This window comes from Quercus lobata, chromosome 8, assembly GCF_001633185.2.
Source record: "Quercus lobata isolate SW786 chromosome 8, ValleyOak3.0 Primary Assembly, whole genome shotgun sequence".
NCBI classification, from domain to species: Eukaryota; Viridiplantae; Streptophyta; class Magnoliopsida; order Fagales; family Fagaceae; genus Quercus; species Quercus lobata.
The window spans coordinates 6,589,613-6,604,304 of NC_044911.1; the positions used below are offsets into that span (position 1 = coordinate 6,589,613).

Genomic DNA, 14,692 nt, shown 5'->3' on the forward strand with positions numbered 1-14,692 from the left:
AGTAGTGCAAAAGACCACCTTTACAAAGTCATAATATCAACATTTTTCAAAGATAGAAAATGATCTACGATAGAAGCGTGCACAGTCGGCATGCTGTGGACAAGAGATAGTTATAATTATGCCGTAAACCAAAAAAAAAAAAAAGTGAAAAAAAGAAGATTTAGTTAACTTATTGTGGTAGTGCAAAAGATCACCTTGTATCCCATGCTATAAACATTAAAACTAAAATTCAATGTTGAAAGGAGTTTTGAATATAGACAATAGAGTTTATGGTGGAGTCTAGTGCATTAAAAGAATTAATTCTGCAATAGAAAATTAATAGATTTTGGTAAACCAAAAAAAAATAAAATAAAATAGTGATGTGCCAGATCATGTGGCTCAACAAGTAGTATCAACAATAATTGCTACGCTTTAGCTTTTAGACATATATAGATACAAAAAAATTTCAATGGAATCAACTGTTATAACATACAAATAAATATTTTTATAAAAGTTTAAAAAATTACAAATTACAAATAAATGGGAAACCAAAATTAAAGCCTGACTAATTCTTTGAAAATGAAAAAATAGTAATAGATGAATAGTGATGTGGGGGCCAATTATCTTGAAGATACTAATAAGGCTGTATGAGTTGGGCCTACGGCCCAATGGCCCAATCCGAGGATATTAACCAATCCAAGGATGGTCAAATAAGGTCATAGTGGGAATGGTATAAGAAGAAGAAATAAAGATTGTATGTGATAGTCCAAAATACATCCGAGGAGAAAAGTCATCTCGGAAACAGAGATTCGAGATCAGTAAGAATGTCTTATCATCCTGGACATTCTTCAAGGTTGATCACAACTAAGAGCCGGACATTGGATAAGGGATGAGCAAAGGGAGGCAACAAATATCTTCAAAATCTGCTACTTCCACATTGAATGCCTCCCAACTAACTCTCTGGCCACATTAATGTGGAGGTGATACTTGAACAGTGGTTAAGCAGCCTTACAGCTACTAGTTGATGGTTCTGGGAGGTGTTGGATGGGATAAGAAGGAGCTCCAAGAATCTAACCTACACGTGTATGATAGAGATGATATCAAGATTGTAGTATATAGCATGGGAAGGTGACCTAAAGGAAAGAGTTCGGAAAAACCAAGAAATCTTTGTAATAATACTTTGAACTCTTGTAACTTTGTTTATGAACAATACATTATAACACAGCTCCTCAATCCGTGTCGAGGACGGATTTTCTTATCTTATTTGTGTTTAATGCTCTTAAATTAGTAACTATTATTGTCTTTCTTCTGGAATAGAATTAGTTCTTTCACCCACGCTCTACAAATTCATTGTTTGGACTTATTAGGCTAAAACCCAATCCTATACTAGGACCAATCCAATTTCAGTTCTTACAAGTGATTATAATCATTTTCTCTTTAAGTAGGAATGATATGTTTTATAATAAAAGTGATTATAGTGGTATTTTTTTCTTTTTCTTATTTTTAAGGAAAATTTAGTTAACTTATGGTGGCAGTGCAAAAAACCTTGTATCACATGCTACACATTAAAACTAAAATTGAATGTTGAAAGGAGCTTTGAATATAGGCATTAGAGTTTATGGCGTAGTGTAGTGCATCATGTTGGCCACAAAGAATTAACTGTGCAATAGAAAATTAACAAAGTTGGTAAACCAAAAAAAAAAGTGAAAAAATGAAAATTTAGTTGACTTATGGTAGTAGTGCAAAAGACCACCTTGTATCCCATGCTATTCACATAAAAACTAAAATTCAATGTTGAAAGGAGCTTTGAATATAGTCAATAGAGTTCATGGTGGAGTGTAGTGCATCATGTTGGCCACAAAAAATAAATCTGCAATAGAAAATTAATAGTTTCAGTAAACCAAAAAAATAAAATAAAACAATAGTAATGTGGCCGATGATATGGCTCAACAGGAGCGTAACAACAATAATTGCTACATTTTAGCTTTTAGATATATATAGATGACAACAATGATTATGATTTTGATTTTAAGGTCGAATGTTGTTGATTTGTAGGTTTTGTAAATAATGTGATTCACTGTGAGTGTTTGGGATATGTATTTTGTTTTAGAATTAAAGAAAGAGAAAAACACATTCTATATTAACTTTTATTCTATAATGTTCCTACAAAGTTTTTTTTTTTTTTTTTTAATTTCTTATTACTCCGATAGAATAATTGTAATAGATATGTGTGTGCAATTTATAATTATTTTTCTTTTATGTTGAACACATTTCTAATAAAGTTCTATAACAATTATGCTATATAATACATATATAACATTTTCCAAAACTATCTTATATCAAATATTACAATGTTATCTTACTAGAAGCTTAAGTATTACTATTTTTAGTACTTTTTTCTAGGGTTGAAAGAAAAAAAAATGGTAGTGATCATACGTAAGGTAGTTAATTCCGTACCGTACCGGCCGGTACAATTGGAATTTATCGTACCGGTGCCTATGCCGGTACAGAAACAAGGTAGTTTCGTTCTGGAAAATATACTGACATTACTGGGTTGTTTCGGCTATATCGGAGACATATATCGAATTTTGGCCGGTAAATTCATACCATATCGGAAAAAGAAAAGTGTTTCTTTCTCATTCTCACCTTCCACCGGCAAAGATCTCTACATTCTCGACCTCAAGTCGGGGCATGGACTGATTTTGGCTGTTGCTACGTCATCTTCATCTTCTTCTCTCTCTCTCTCTCTCTCTCTCTCTCTCCATCTAACTTTCTCTTTCTCTCTATCTTTCTCGGTTTTTCTAACCTCTCAAATGATACTTATCACGCCCAAGAAATAGACTTCACAGCTAGCATGCTTTAAAAACTCTTCAAATTGATATTTACTGATAGTTGTTACTTTACAACTAGCATTTTTTTACTTTTGCTACCAAATGAATTGAAATTTTAAAAGTCCCACGTGTGGCAGATTAGTTCTTATTTTTAATATAATATAATATTAATTTGATTGTTATTATTTTTTAATAAGTGTATCTATTATTTTTTATTGAGCTTGGATTAGAATTACAGGTTAAGAATTGAGTCATTGACAATATGGTTATATAACTTTGTTAGGTTCTAAAGTCTTAGAATTTTATATATTTAGAACTCTAATTTGTATTGTTGGCAAACCATGATCAAAACAATGTGCTTAGAAGTGTTTTAGACTAGCTCAAAGTTGTACATTTATGTAAAGTAGGAATCGAGTTAAAGCAAGAAAGCATTGTGCCTTTCGGCCTGGCTCGATCGATCGAAAGACAGGCTCGATCGATCGAAGCTCAGGTAGAATGATTTTCTGCAGACTTTTCCAACTCAGCCCTAAGTGTTTTAAAACGTTTTTAGGGTTTCTTATTTGTCCTAAGTATAAAAGGCAAACCCTAGTCACGTTTTAGTGTTGCTCATTATTGCAGTTTGTGTAAATTTCTTGTGAGATCTAGATGAGCTTTCCTTTACAAAAACTTAGGGTTTTCAAGGAGAAGATTTATCTACGCCTTAATGATCAATTCAGTTGTTGCCATTGAAGCTTAAAGAAAACACAAGCAGGTGTGCTTGTATTTGGTGGTGAATCCAAGAAAGAAGGAGTCCGTGGATTCGGAGCTTGCACATGGTCGTGTCAGTAAGTTCTACTGGTTGGTAGCGATAAGAAGTTGAGCGTGGGGGCTTGTAAGTCTTATTGTATGAATTTCGATTCTTTCTAGTGAATTTGCTTTTTACCTTGAGGATAGCTAGGTTAAATCCTTCTCAGGTTTTTTACCAGTTTGGTTTTCCTGGGTTATCATATCATTGTGTTATTTATTTTTCCGCTACTTTGCATGATATGATTGTTTGATTGTGATAACTTAGATTTGGAATTTGGACTAATTAACAACTTGGCTAATTACCTAGGTTAATTCAATTGTGTTTTAAGGGGTCTAAAAACTAACAAACTTATATTTATGAGATTTAATCAATAAAACTTAAATTAATGAATATATATATATATATATATATATATTTATTATAGCGGTAAACCCAAAATGGTACACCGGTATTGACCGGTATCTAAAATATATCGTACCGTTGGCCAAACTGGTACAGCCTCTGGTACGGTATTCACTTCCTTGATCATACGCCATATATATATATATATATATATATATATAAAACCGAAGTTTTTGAAACTCCCACAATTTTCCACGTCAGCATAATATTAAAATAATAATAATAATAAAACTTTTTTAAAACCCACACCCGATGCTCTACCTTCTTCATGTTGTACCTTTTCTTTCACCAAAACTCTTTCACGAAGAAAATCAAACCCGATACCCAAAAACGTGATTCTCCTTCTCCTCTTTCTTCTTTATTTCTCTACCCTTCTCCTCCCCCAAATGCCATTATCTACATCAACTTCCTCAAAATCTAACAACAATCTTACAGGTTTTGCTTTACCTACAAGTTTTGCTTTATTTTGCTGTCTAGGTTTTTTAGCACACATACACTGATTCAGAAAATCTAAAATGTTTCAGTATCTACTATTACTATCTACTCACCATTTCAGTAAATTCCGAACCAACATATTTTGTCTTCCCAAAAGACACCACCTAAACTAACAAAGTTAAATAATTTCCATTTGAACTGTTCGTTCCAATCTCTAACTGTCGTTGTACAAGAAATACTTCAAAACCACAGAAATTCCCAATCAGATCTAAGAGACCGACTCTTTTGGGTCATTTGGACAAATCAAGTTTCAGAGACTAAGACAATTCCATTGGGGAGAGACTGAGACAATTCCATCGAACAAATCTGGCTGCTGGGGAGATGATATGGTTTGATGAGAGTTCTTTATCTTTTCTTTGAATTTACTTTCTTTATTGTGTTTCTTTTTTTTTCCTAATATTTTTTTTCTATTTGAATCTTTTTTCCCTGACCTTTGTCTGGTGAATTTCCTATAAATCTCTACTAATTTTAAGTTTTAATGAAATCTTTTTTCACAAATTAGAGGCATGTGTTATTTCCTCCTCAACTATTTGAAGAAATGCCTAAACCAGATTTGAAAGAGATTTTACCTTTGCATGTCAATTCCCAATTATTAGGAATACCAATTATGGAGCAAAGCAGATAAGGAAGGCTATTTTTCAATCAATGATATACGTCTTAACACAATTGCAGGAATTGTTTTATCAAATTTTATTGTTTCTCTTTCTCCTAATCTCCTATTAAGTTATGCATTAAACTATGAACTTTGATAGTTTTAGTGATGCGTAATGTAGCATCAAAATTGATTCAGAGATTTAATTGATTTTTAAAAATTATGTGTCCTGTTTTATTCAAGTCCAATTTCTTTGTCATATTTGTTCCCTTTAAGAACAAAGAATGGTTTTGGGAACTATTAATAGATCTTATATATCATAACCTATATGCTCCTCATATTGATACTAATTAATTCATCTAAGAACACATACCTTGTACCTTACAGATGTCAATTGAATTAATATATATGGTTTTATGTCTATAGAAGCTTTAGAATGGCTTTTCCGATTAGTTTACTACTGTATTAATGGAACAAAATGAAGGCATTCTTGTGCTTCATTTTGAAACAACTGAGATAATATATTTAACTTTTTCCAGTATAATTAAAGCAACATCTAAAGGAAGTTTCTGAAGAAAAGCTAAATCTAAATCAAGGAAGCACATGAGAAATGCTAAGTTCTTAGCACCTAAACCATGTAAGTTCCTTAGAAACTATAATTTCAAGTACTTGGAAGTGATCAATAAAAACTAAACAAGGTTATGACAATAAAGAGAAAAAGAGAAGCAGAGTTACTTGAAGTTTAAAACTACCAAAACTTTGATAGTTCTGAGTGATCAGTGAGATAATATTGGTTGTGGAAGTGGAAGTAGAAGTCAAGTTTGAGAGGAAGTGAAATGCGAGAATGGTGTTGAAGGTGGTTCACCTTTATTGGCTTGAGAGCTCTCACAAGAAATCCTGCATTTTTTTTTCTTTTGTGTTTATACTATAAAAAAAATATATTATTACATAAATTAATGTGGCCATTCTACAATGCTCTATGAGAGTCCACCGCTTACCATTTGTTCAATTTTCTAAGCTCCTCTAATTGCACCAAGAGAGGCCATTTTCAACCAAACATCTGTCCCTTTCAAATTTATGGTTCAAAACTTTGGTAGACCAGACAACGGGAAATTATACCTTTTAAATCAATTGTTGTGTTGTAATGCTTAAACAAATTATTTGACCCATGGAAATTATGACTATTTATGTTTTCTAAGTTGGTGTTTAGCTTTGTTTGCTTGAAGCTTCAAGAAAAGTTAATTTTAGAGATCTCTTAAGACAAGGCTTGCATCTAGAAGGTATAATTTTTCCTTTTCCTTCCAGTGGGATCTAAACATATTTATTTATATTAGTTTTGTTTACAAGTTTATGCTTTAAGGTAGAAGAAAGTGATGCACATTCTAGAATGTTAATTTCACGTTCAAAACTTCAGTAGGCAAGAGGACTAGAAACTCTTTTATAATATTTTGTCTACAATATTTTAGATCCTTATTTTGTCTATAATATTTTAGATCCTTATTTTGTCCTATTTTCCCCTATTGTGTTCTAATGCTTAACCACATTAAAATTTGATGGTTCTTTCCCTTGAAAGTTGTTTATTTTCAATCTTTAAAGCAAATATTTTTAGTAATCAACAAAGTGGCATAAGATAATGGGGGTGGCAGATTTTTTATTGATATGAAAAAAAGTATAGAGAAATTGTCATAGCAGGTCTTAATGACAACTTATGTTTGTTTATTAAAAAGTGTATTTTCTTTCTTTCAAGAGACAGAATGAACTTTGGTGAGATACAGTTTTATTTAATTAAATTCCTAGAACCATTGTTCTCTATCAGTTTTTTTTACGAAGTTTGTCAACAAAACTTTCAACAAGTAAATTAATAGAGAGATTGAAAAATTGAATTGGAACTTAAGCAAACTTATCTGTCATTCCCATATTTGATAAAATAGTGGATTAGGAGCTTCATTAAAAATATGAAAGGATTATCAAATAGTCATAATACAATTGTAGGATAGTTTATGTACCTTAAATTTGGTTCTCTACAATCCATTTGTTTCTTTAATTGGGTATGTTAGTTTTTAGACCCCTTAAAACCACAAACAAATTAACCTAGGTAATTAGCTAAGTGATTACTTAGTCAAATTAACAGATCTAGGTTAACACAAATATATCATATCAATGTATAGCGGCGGAAAAATAAATAACACAACGATATGATAACCCAGGAAAACCAAACCGGTAAAAAACCTGGGGAGGATTTAATCTAGCTATCCTCAAGGTAAAAAGCAAATCCACTAGAAAGAATCGAAGTTCATACAATAAGACTTACAAGCCCCCCCGCTCGACTTCTTATTGCTACCAACTAGTAGAACTTACTGACACGACCACGTGCAAGCTCCGAATCCACGGACTCCTTCTTTCTTTGGCCTTTGCAAAACACAAACACCCCTGTTTGTGACTTTGAGATCCCACTCAAAGGTTTAGCAACACAAACTCTCCTGTTTGTGACTCCAAGAGCACCCTTGAAGGTTTAGATCGTCAACACCTTTGATGACAAAAGAAGGTAGCAACTTCTACAATACCGGATCTTGAGATTCAACAAGGAATAGCACCGGTAGAAGACATAAGAGAGCTTTTGGGTAGAAAACCCTAGATCTATAAAAGAGGCACAAGATGCACTCTAATCTCTCTAAAAAACTCTCAAAACCCTTCCTAGGGTTAGCTTATAATTTCCTTTAAATACTGGAAAAAACGACTCGCGATTTGGGCTTCAAACGAATAAGTTATGGCCTTTTTACGTTTTGCTGATTTTGCTGATATGCGATTTTCGATCAATCGAAAATCCCTAGCAGCAATCGAACCAACCAGCAGGTAACTTATTTGTTTTTTTTTTTAACTTGAGTTTTTTGTCTTGGGCTTCAATGTAGACCATTCCAAACTAATGAGACTTAGTTTTTGTCATGTTTTGTCATGGTTTGCCAACATTACAAACTCAAAACCTAACAAGGTACTGATCTTACGTTATGAGATTCTGAAAATTTTGATACTAGGATTTGTTTTAGGTTTCAATTTTAAGTAAAAGTTGAGTCTAATCTTGTATGATTAATTTTCTTTACTTTTAGATGAATTGCGTGAGATTGATTAATAATCTTTCTCTAATTGTATGTCTTAAATAATTATATATATGATCAAAGTGTATTCTTAATTGGTATTGTGAGTAGTACTTTTTGCTTCCAATATGTTTCCCATGTTTTCTTTATTTCAAAATTTCTTTCTTTTTTGGTTTTCAAGAAACATAGGTCTCTTGTCATGAAAGCCTACAACAGGAAGTCTTCCTTGTACAGATTCTTATATGTACTTCTCTTTTCTTTTTAAATTTTCTTTTTGGAATTTTTTTGCTCAATTAATCCAATTTAAACTCTCTTAAAACATTATTATTCTCAACTTTATTCCCATCATCTACAGGGTTTTTGGTTTGAATTTGTTGTTGATTCAAAAATGCAAATTGTTTGATGAATTACATTAGTTTTTTGTTCTTTTTCCACAATTTGATTTTGTACAATGTCCCTTTTTCAGGTTTAATAAGTGGACATATATACTCAATGCTTACTCAAATTTGCGTATAAAAAAGGTATAATATACTCTCTTCTATTTTTGCATTGTCTCTTCAAGACCATGGGTTCTCCCAATGGCTACTCTATTTTTTGAAATTAAGATTAAAAAACAGAAAAATAAATTACATAATTATGACAATAATTAAAGAAAAGAAGCTATTGAAGATCAATATTAAACTCAAGTTCTCACTTGAAGTGAAGCTACAACCTGCATTTAGAGTTCAAAATGCTTTATTGTGCACAAAGGCCTTAAGAATTGGATTTGTTAGGACTAAGGAGGGGTTAATTAAAATATGATGATATGACCTTCTTGGCTAATTAGCATTAGCAAGAGGACTATTTTCTTCATATTCAGGGTTGTAGCTTATCATGTAAAATTATGCATGATGGTCCCTTCTTAGGCTCACACCATGAAATTTCTATCCAAAAAACTATATGTTTTAGTTTTGCCTAAGAATGATATGATATTCTTTTTCATTTCCATCAAATTTGATAATAGTTTTCCCTCTCATCATATCTTGAATCTCTAGGAGAATATATCTCTTTCCAATTTACAATAGATTATAACATGTAGGATTTAGAGAATGTATAACAACTCCTTTATTGCAGCTTATGAATTTTAAGGAGAAAGATGGCTTTTCATTTTGATTGGTGATGAACTGGACTAATTATACCACTCACCAGTGGCATGGAATCTTTGAGGTTAGTTTTTACTTAGGAATATTTATTCTGTTTATTCTCTTTTTAACAAAAAGGAATATCACATTGTTGTTTCCCCTTTTTTGATTGAGAGAGTTTAGCTTAAGGATGTCTAACTTTTATTCTTTTGATAGTTAAGGTGAAAAGGGTTGCATTGGTGAGCTTCTTTTGTATTTCTCTTGCCTTTCGAAGGGCACGAGACTGAGGATGTATACTTTTATAATGCCTAGCCTACATGAGATGGAGTTTCTACTAATGAACAATTAGATGCTTGCAGTGCAGACAAGATTGAGACAAGGCTGATGAATAACATTATATGTAATAACATTATAACCTTGGTTCACCAAGTTCAAGGTCCTTAATGTTTTTCTTTTAATATGTTATTTATTTATTTATTTATTTAAATGGATGTAGTTTATATAAAGATATGTAAAGCATTCTTGTGTTTGCATGTTGTGCTCCCTTTCTACTGTTTACTAATTGCACCATATATGACTTTTCAAATGATAATCCTAAATGTGATTTTTTAAGCAACATTGATGATGACAAGAACAAGGAATAAACAACCAAGATTTCGCAAACAGACTGAATAATAGAAGGGATTATGTTAAAAAAAGTGATAGAGACTGTTCAGAGACCTTAAATTTCATGAAAGAAAGGATGCAATTGATAATAGACATAGGATGCCAACCAGTTGTTTGAGGTTGTTAACTAAAGGTACAAATAAGTTATACAAAGTTAGATGTTGTTTTAACTTTGTACTTGGGTAGAACAAAGCAATCAAATTTCTCATATCGGTATAGTGTTTTTAGAGATTTGAACTTCTATAAATACTCATGTATTATTTAACATTCTTAAAAATAAATAAATAACACTATTTTAGAACTTAGTTATTAATTTTCCCGTGCATCGCACGGGTTAGCGACTAGTTTTTTCTATGATGGAACCCCTGCTGAGTCCCTTTCTTAGTGCTTGTTTAGTCAGTAACCACCTTGTCCTAATGTAAGTCACAGAGTCAAGCCTTTGTTATTAAGTCTACAAACCCACCCACCCTCCGACCGCCTCCCCCATTGTTTTCAAAGTCAAAATTTCATGATTGTTCAAAGATAGGAAATGATCTATAACAGAGATGGAAGCGTCAAGAATAGGCATGCTGTGTGGACAAGAGATGGTTATTATCAATTCGTGGGTTTTTCCTATAAAATACTTACCTTCCAGCTCTCTACTCACGACAATCATATTTGCTTAATATCTCATTAGGAATGATGAGGAGACTAATGTGGCTCTCTCAACTCTTTTATTTCTTACTGCTCTTGTTTTCTCAATACATTTCTTCATCATCAACTTCTTCTTCTTCCTTTTCTTCAGCACTACTGTGCTCCCAACACCAGAGTTCCGCATTGCTGCAATTTAAGCAATTATTTTCTTTTTCAAAGGAGGCTTCTTCTGTTTGTGAGGAAGCTGGTTATCGTTCCTATCCAAAGATGAAGTCTTGGAAGGCGGACACTGATTGTTGCTCATGGGACGGGGTTAGGTGTGATAGCACAAAGGGAGATGTGATTGGCCTTGACCTCAGTTGTAGCTGGCTTTATGGCACCGTACCTTCCAAAAGTTCTCTATTTCATCTTCCTCACTTGCAACATCTCAACCTCGCTTGCAACTACTTCAATCATTCGCCAATTTCATCTGGGTTTGGCCAATTTGTAAGGTTGAAATATCTTAACCTTTCTTACTCCATGTTTTCTGGCCAAGTCCCGTCTGAATTACCAAACCTCTCCGAATTGGCCACACTGGACCTTTCTGGCTATGGAAATGTTAGCCTTGAAACATCTGTTGTGAAGAGGCTTGTTCAAAATCTGACCAAGCTAAGGGAACTTCATCTTGATCATGTTAACATGTCTTCTGTTTCATTGAGTTCTTTAATGAATCTGTCTTCCACTTTGACATCCCTTACACTTGACAGTTGTTTCTTGCGTGGGAGGCTACTTGATCACATTTTCCGCCTACCAAACCTGCAAGAGCTCAGTTTAGCGCATAATCCTGAACTGACATGGTTTTTTCCAACGGTAAATTCAAGCAACGCCTTGAGGGTTTTGGATGTCTCTTACACAAATTACTCGGGAGAATTACCCAAATCAATTGGCAAGCTTACATTTTTAAGTCATTTGATCATGAGTGGTTGCAATTTTAGTGAGCCGATTCCTACCTGGCTTGGTAACCTTACACAACTCACCATCTTGAATTTATCAGCTAACAATTTTGGTGGTCAGATGCCGTCATCCCTTTCAAATCTCAAGGAACTCTCCTCCTTGGATCTACGAGCCAATAATCTTAATGGTAAGTTCCTGAACTTTTAGTTATCAACATTATAGTCCTTAGAGATCTTTTGCGTCTCATAAAATTACAATTTTACAGGAACATTACCAATGTGGCTTGGGAACCTCACGAGACTTACTAAAATTTTACTTGGAACTAACAGCTTCACTGGCCAACTCCCATCATCACTTTCAAACATAAAGGATCTCACTTTTGTTGGCCTTAGATATAACAACTTTGAAGGTAGGATTCCTGATTTTTTGACCAACCTCACAAAACTCACCTCAGTTTTCTTGTCTTTTAACCAACTCACTAGTCAATTTGGTGAATTTCAATTTAGCAATTCACTGGAGGTTCTAGCATTGGATAATAACAGGCTCAATGGCTCTATTCCCAAGTCCATCTCTAATCTTACAAATCTTAACAATCTTGATCTTTCAGCAAATGACTTGACTAGCATTGTGGACCTTGATATGTTCAAAAATCTCAAAAAGCTTAAGACTGTTTACTTTTCTCATAATCTACTACATGGAAAGCTTCCTGTTGTACCATCTTCCGTGAATTCCTTTCTTATGGAGAGAAATAGATTTAGTGGAGAGATCCCATATACGGCTTGCAATGCAACTTTCCTCACAATCCTAGACATCAGTAGAAACAATTTGCGAGGTACAATCCCATCATGTTTGGGAAACATCAGTAATTTTCTCTCAGTGATGAATTTGCAAGGGAATCACTTCCATGGCACCATTCCTGACACATTTGCAAAAGGTAACAGGTTGAGAACTCTTGCCTTGGCTGATAATTACTTAGAAGGCCTATTACCAAAATCTTTGGTCAACTGTATAAATTTGGAACTTCTAAACCTGGGAAAAAACATGATAAATGATTCATTTCCTTATTGGTTGGAAGCTCTTCCAAAGTTACAAGTTCTTATCTTGAGGTCCAACAAATTTTATGGTCCCATTAGAAACCATAAGACTGGTGGGATGTTTTTCCCTAAACTTCGGATTTTTGACCTCTCTCACAATGATTTTATTGGTAGTTTACCTACTCAATTTTTTGAACAGTTTAAGGCAATAATGACAACCAATGAAAGTGAAGATGGTCCAAAATATATAGGGGAGGAATACTCCAACTTTGGCTTTTCAGGGACGAATCTTACAGAGAACTATATATTACAGGTGTACCGTGACTCCATCATAATAACAATGAAGGGGAATGAATTTGCACTAAGTAGTATCTTAACTATCTTCACAATCATTGATCTATCGAGTAACATGTTCTATGGAAAAATTCCAGAAACACTTGGAACCTTGAAGTTTCTTCGAGTGCTCAACCTTTCCCATAATAGTCTAACCAGCCATATCCCATCATCATTGGCAAATTTGACAGCACTTGAATCCTTAGATCTCTCTTCAAATATGCTCACTGGAGAAATTCCAATGAAGTTAACAAGTCTAACATTTTTGGCTGTGTTAAACCTTTCACAAAACCTGCTTACTGGACCTATACCTCAAGAAAAACAATTTGGTACGTTTCAAAACACCTCATATGATGGGAACCCAGGACTGTGTGGATTTCCCTTGTCAATGAAATGTAGCAGTGATGAGTCACCGCCACCAAGACCATCAATAGTCCAAGAAGACAATGGTTCAATGTTTGCAAGAGGATTTGGTTGGAAGGCTGTGTTAATTGGCTATGGATGTGGCTTGGTGTTTGGATTAGCTGTGGGATATGTTGCTTTTAAAACAGAAAAACCTCATTGGCTTGTAAGGTTTGTTGAAGGAGAACGAAATGGAAAGACGAGAAGGCCTAATAATAAAAGACTTGGGCGAAGAAGAACTTAATGCATTCAAGGGTGGTCTTAGGTGAGCTGGGCAAACTTCTGTTTAGAATTATATTATGTTATGATTTCAAATAAACATATCTTAGAATTAGAAACAATATTAGTAGTTTGTATATTCTATAATTTTTCTGTGTTATAAACTTGCAAGGTAAGTAGAAAGTGACGAAGACCCTATTCTCTACTAGCAGTGAGAGAAGATTGTGAGCCTTTAAATTACATCAGGGCATTCGAATGGTGGCTAATGAGGGGTGGAACATGCTTGAATGAATTAAGGTGCTATTTTCTTCTTCTTAGGATAGATATGTTCAACTTTTATTTTTGTATTTTTTTATTTTATTTTTTCACTTTTCTGTGTCTGTTTGTCAAGAGATTGTGTGACAAATTGGACATAGCTAGCCCCGGGGTATCTTGGTTTCTCATGGTCTCTATCTATGTATTTGAGGGTATTTCATGTGTTTATTTGTTTCTTTTGAGACTGTCAGTGTCTGGCATGTTTGATTTAGTTCTAAGGTCGGCCTTGCGTTATTTCTCATTCTTCTAGTCTTCTCTATTGAATGCCGGAATAGAATATTTTTAACAAAAAATCCTAAAACAAGAATTCAGAAATTGAAAAAGAAATGCATTCGGTGGGTTTTATTTTACTCCTAGTAATTACAAGAACAAGAGAGGGATTAATGAAGCCAACAGTAATACTCAGAACTCCACCTGAAATGTAATACTATCTTTTAGGGTATAACTCAAGACATTTATCAACCAAAATCTATTCATCTTCCTTAACAATTCATCCACAGTGGTTTTGACGTTCAGGAGGTCTTATGTGTTGAGAAAAACCACCATTCTTGAGATCAAAGTCTTCCCCAATATTGCCAAACAAGTGTGAATTTACAAAGGTAATGGCTGTTAACCACAGGAATTACCAAAGCTAAGCTAGCAAGATATTCAATATGGATTAGAGCATTAGCACTGGCTAATGTAAAATAGCATATTGTCCAAAATATAGCCAATGAAACCCAAAAATTACTCACATTAAATTATATATGAACCATTTATGCAGAATGAGATTTTAGGATTTTACTATAATGCTTGTGAAAAAATACAAGTCACTACCATAATCTATTTTTCATTTTTTTTTTTTATAAAGGTCCTCAT

General features: G+C 33.5%; 2 protein-coding genes and 1 long non-coding RNA gene across 4 annotated transcripts; all 3 read left to right on the top strand.

Annotated features, from left to right (window-relative positions):
* The first annotated feature begins 6,336 nt into the window (after nt 1-6,336).
* Nucleotides 6,337-9,602, top strand: LOC115955315. The gene is made up of 4 exons (XR_004084094.1): nt 6,337-6,366; nt 8,645-8,699; nt 9,292-9,384; nt 9,516-9,602. It is a non-coding gene; the product is annotated as an uncharacterized LOC115955315 (long non-coding RNA).
* Nucleotides 9,603-10,865: 1,263 nt separating this feature from the next.
* LOC115956227 (receptor-like protein 6) lies at nt 10,866-12,769 on the top strand. Its single transcript, XM_031074664.1, has 3 exons — nt 10,866-11,718; nt 11,797-12,678; nt 12,765-12,769. The coding sequence occupies exons 1-3, from the start codon at nt 10,866-10,868 to the stop codon at nt 12,767-12,769; spliced, it is 1,740 nt and encodes a 579-aa protein (XP_030930524.1).
* Nucleotides 12,770-12,861: 92 nt separating this feature from the next.
* On the top strand, nt 12,862-13,858 carry LOC115954791 (receptor-like protein 9DC3). Of its 2 annotated transcripts, none has more exons than XM_031072728.1 (2): nt 12,862-13,565; nt 13,692-13,858. In XM_031072728.1, exon 1 carries the CDS (start codon nt 12,906-12,908, stop codon nt 13,542-13,544), a length of 639 nt encoding a protein of 212 aa, XP_030928588.1. In that variant the 5' UTR covers nt 12,862-12,905; the 3' UTR covers nt 13,545-13,565; nt 13,692-13,858. The 2 variants fall into 2 exon arrangements, with proteins under 2 accessions (XP_030928588.1, XP_030928589.1); XM_031072729.1 differs by having other exon boundaries at nt 13,700-13,858.
* The last annotated feature ends 834 nt before the right edge of the window (nt 13,859-14,692 follow it).

Bases quoted from the DNA above. Each gene is read 5' to 3' on its own strand.
- LOC115956227 (XM_031074664.1), top strand. From the start codon at position 10,866: ATGAAGTCTTGGAAGGCGGACACTGATTGTTGCTCATGGGACGGGGTT. The intron at 11,719-11,796 runs GTAAGTTCCTGA...ACAATTTTACAG, and splicing joins ACGAGCCAATAATCTTAATG to GAACATTACCAATGTGGCTT.
- LOC115954791 (XM_031072728.1), top strand. From the start codon at position 12,906: ATGAAGGGGAATGAATTTGCACTAAGTAGTATCTTAACTATCTTCACA.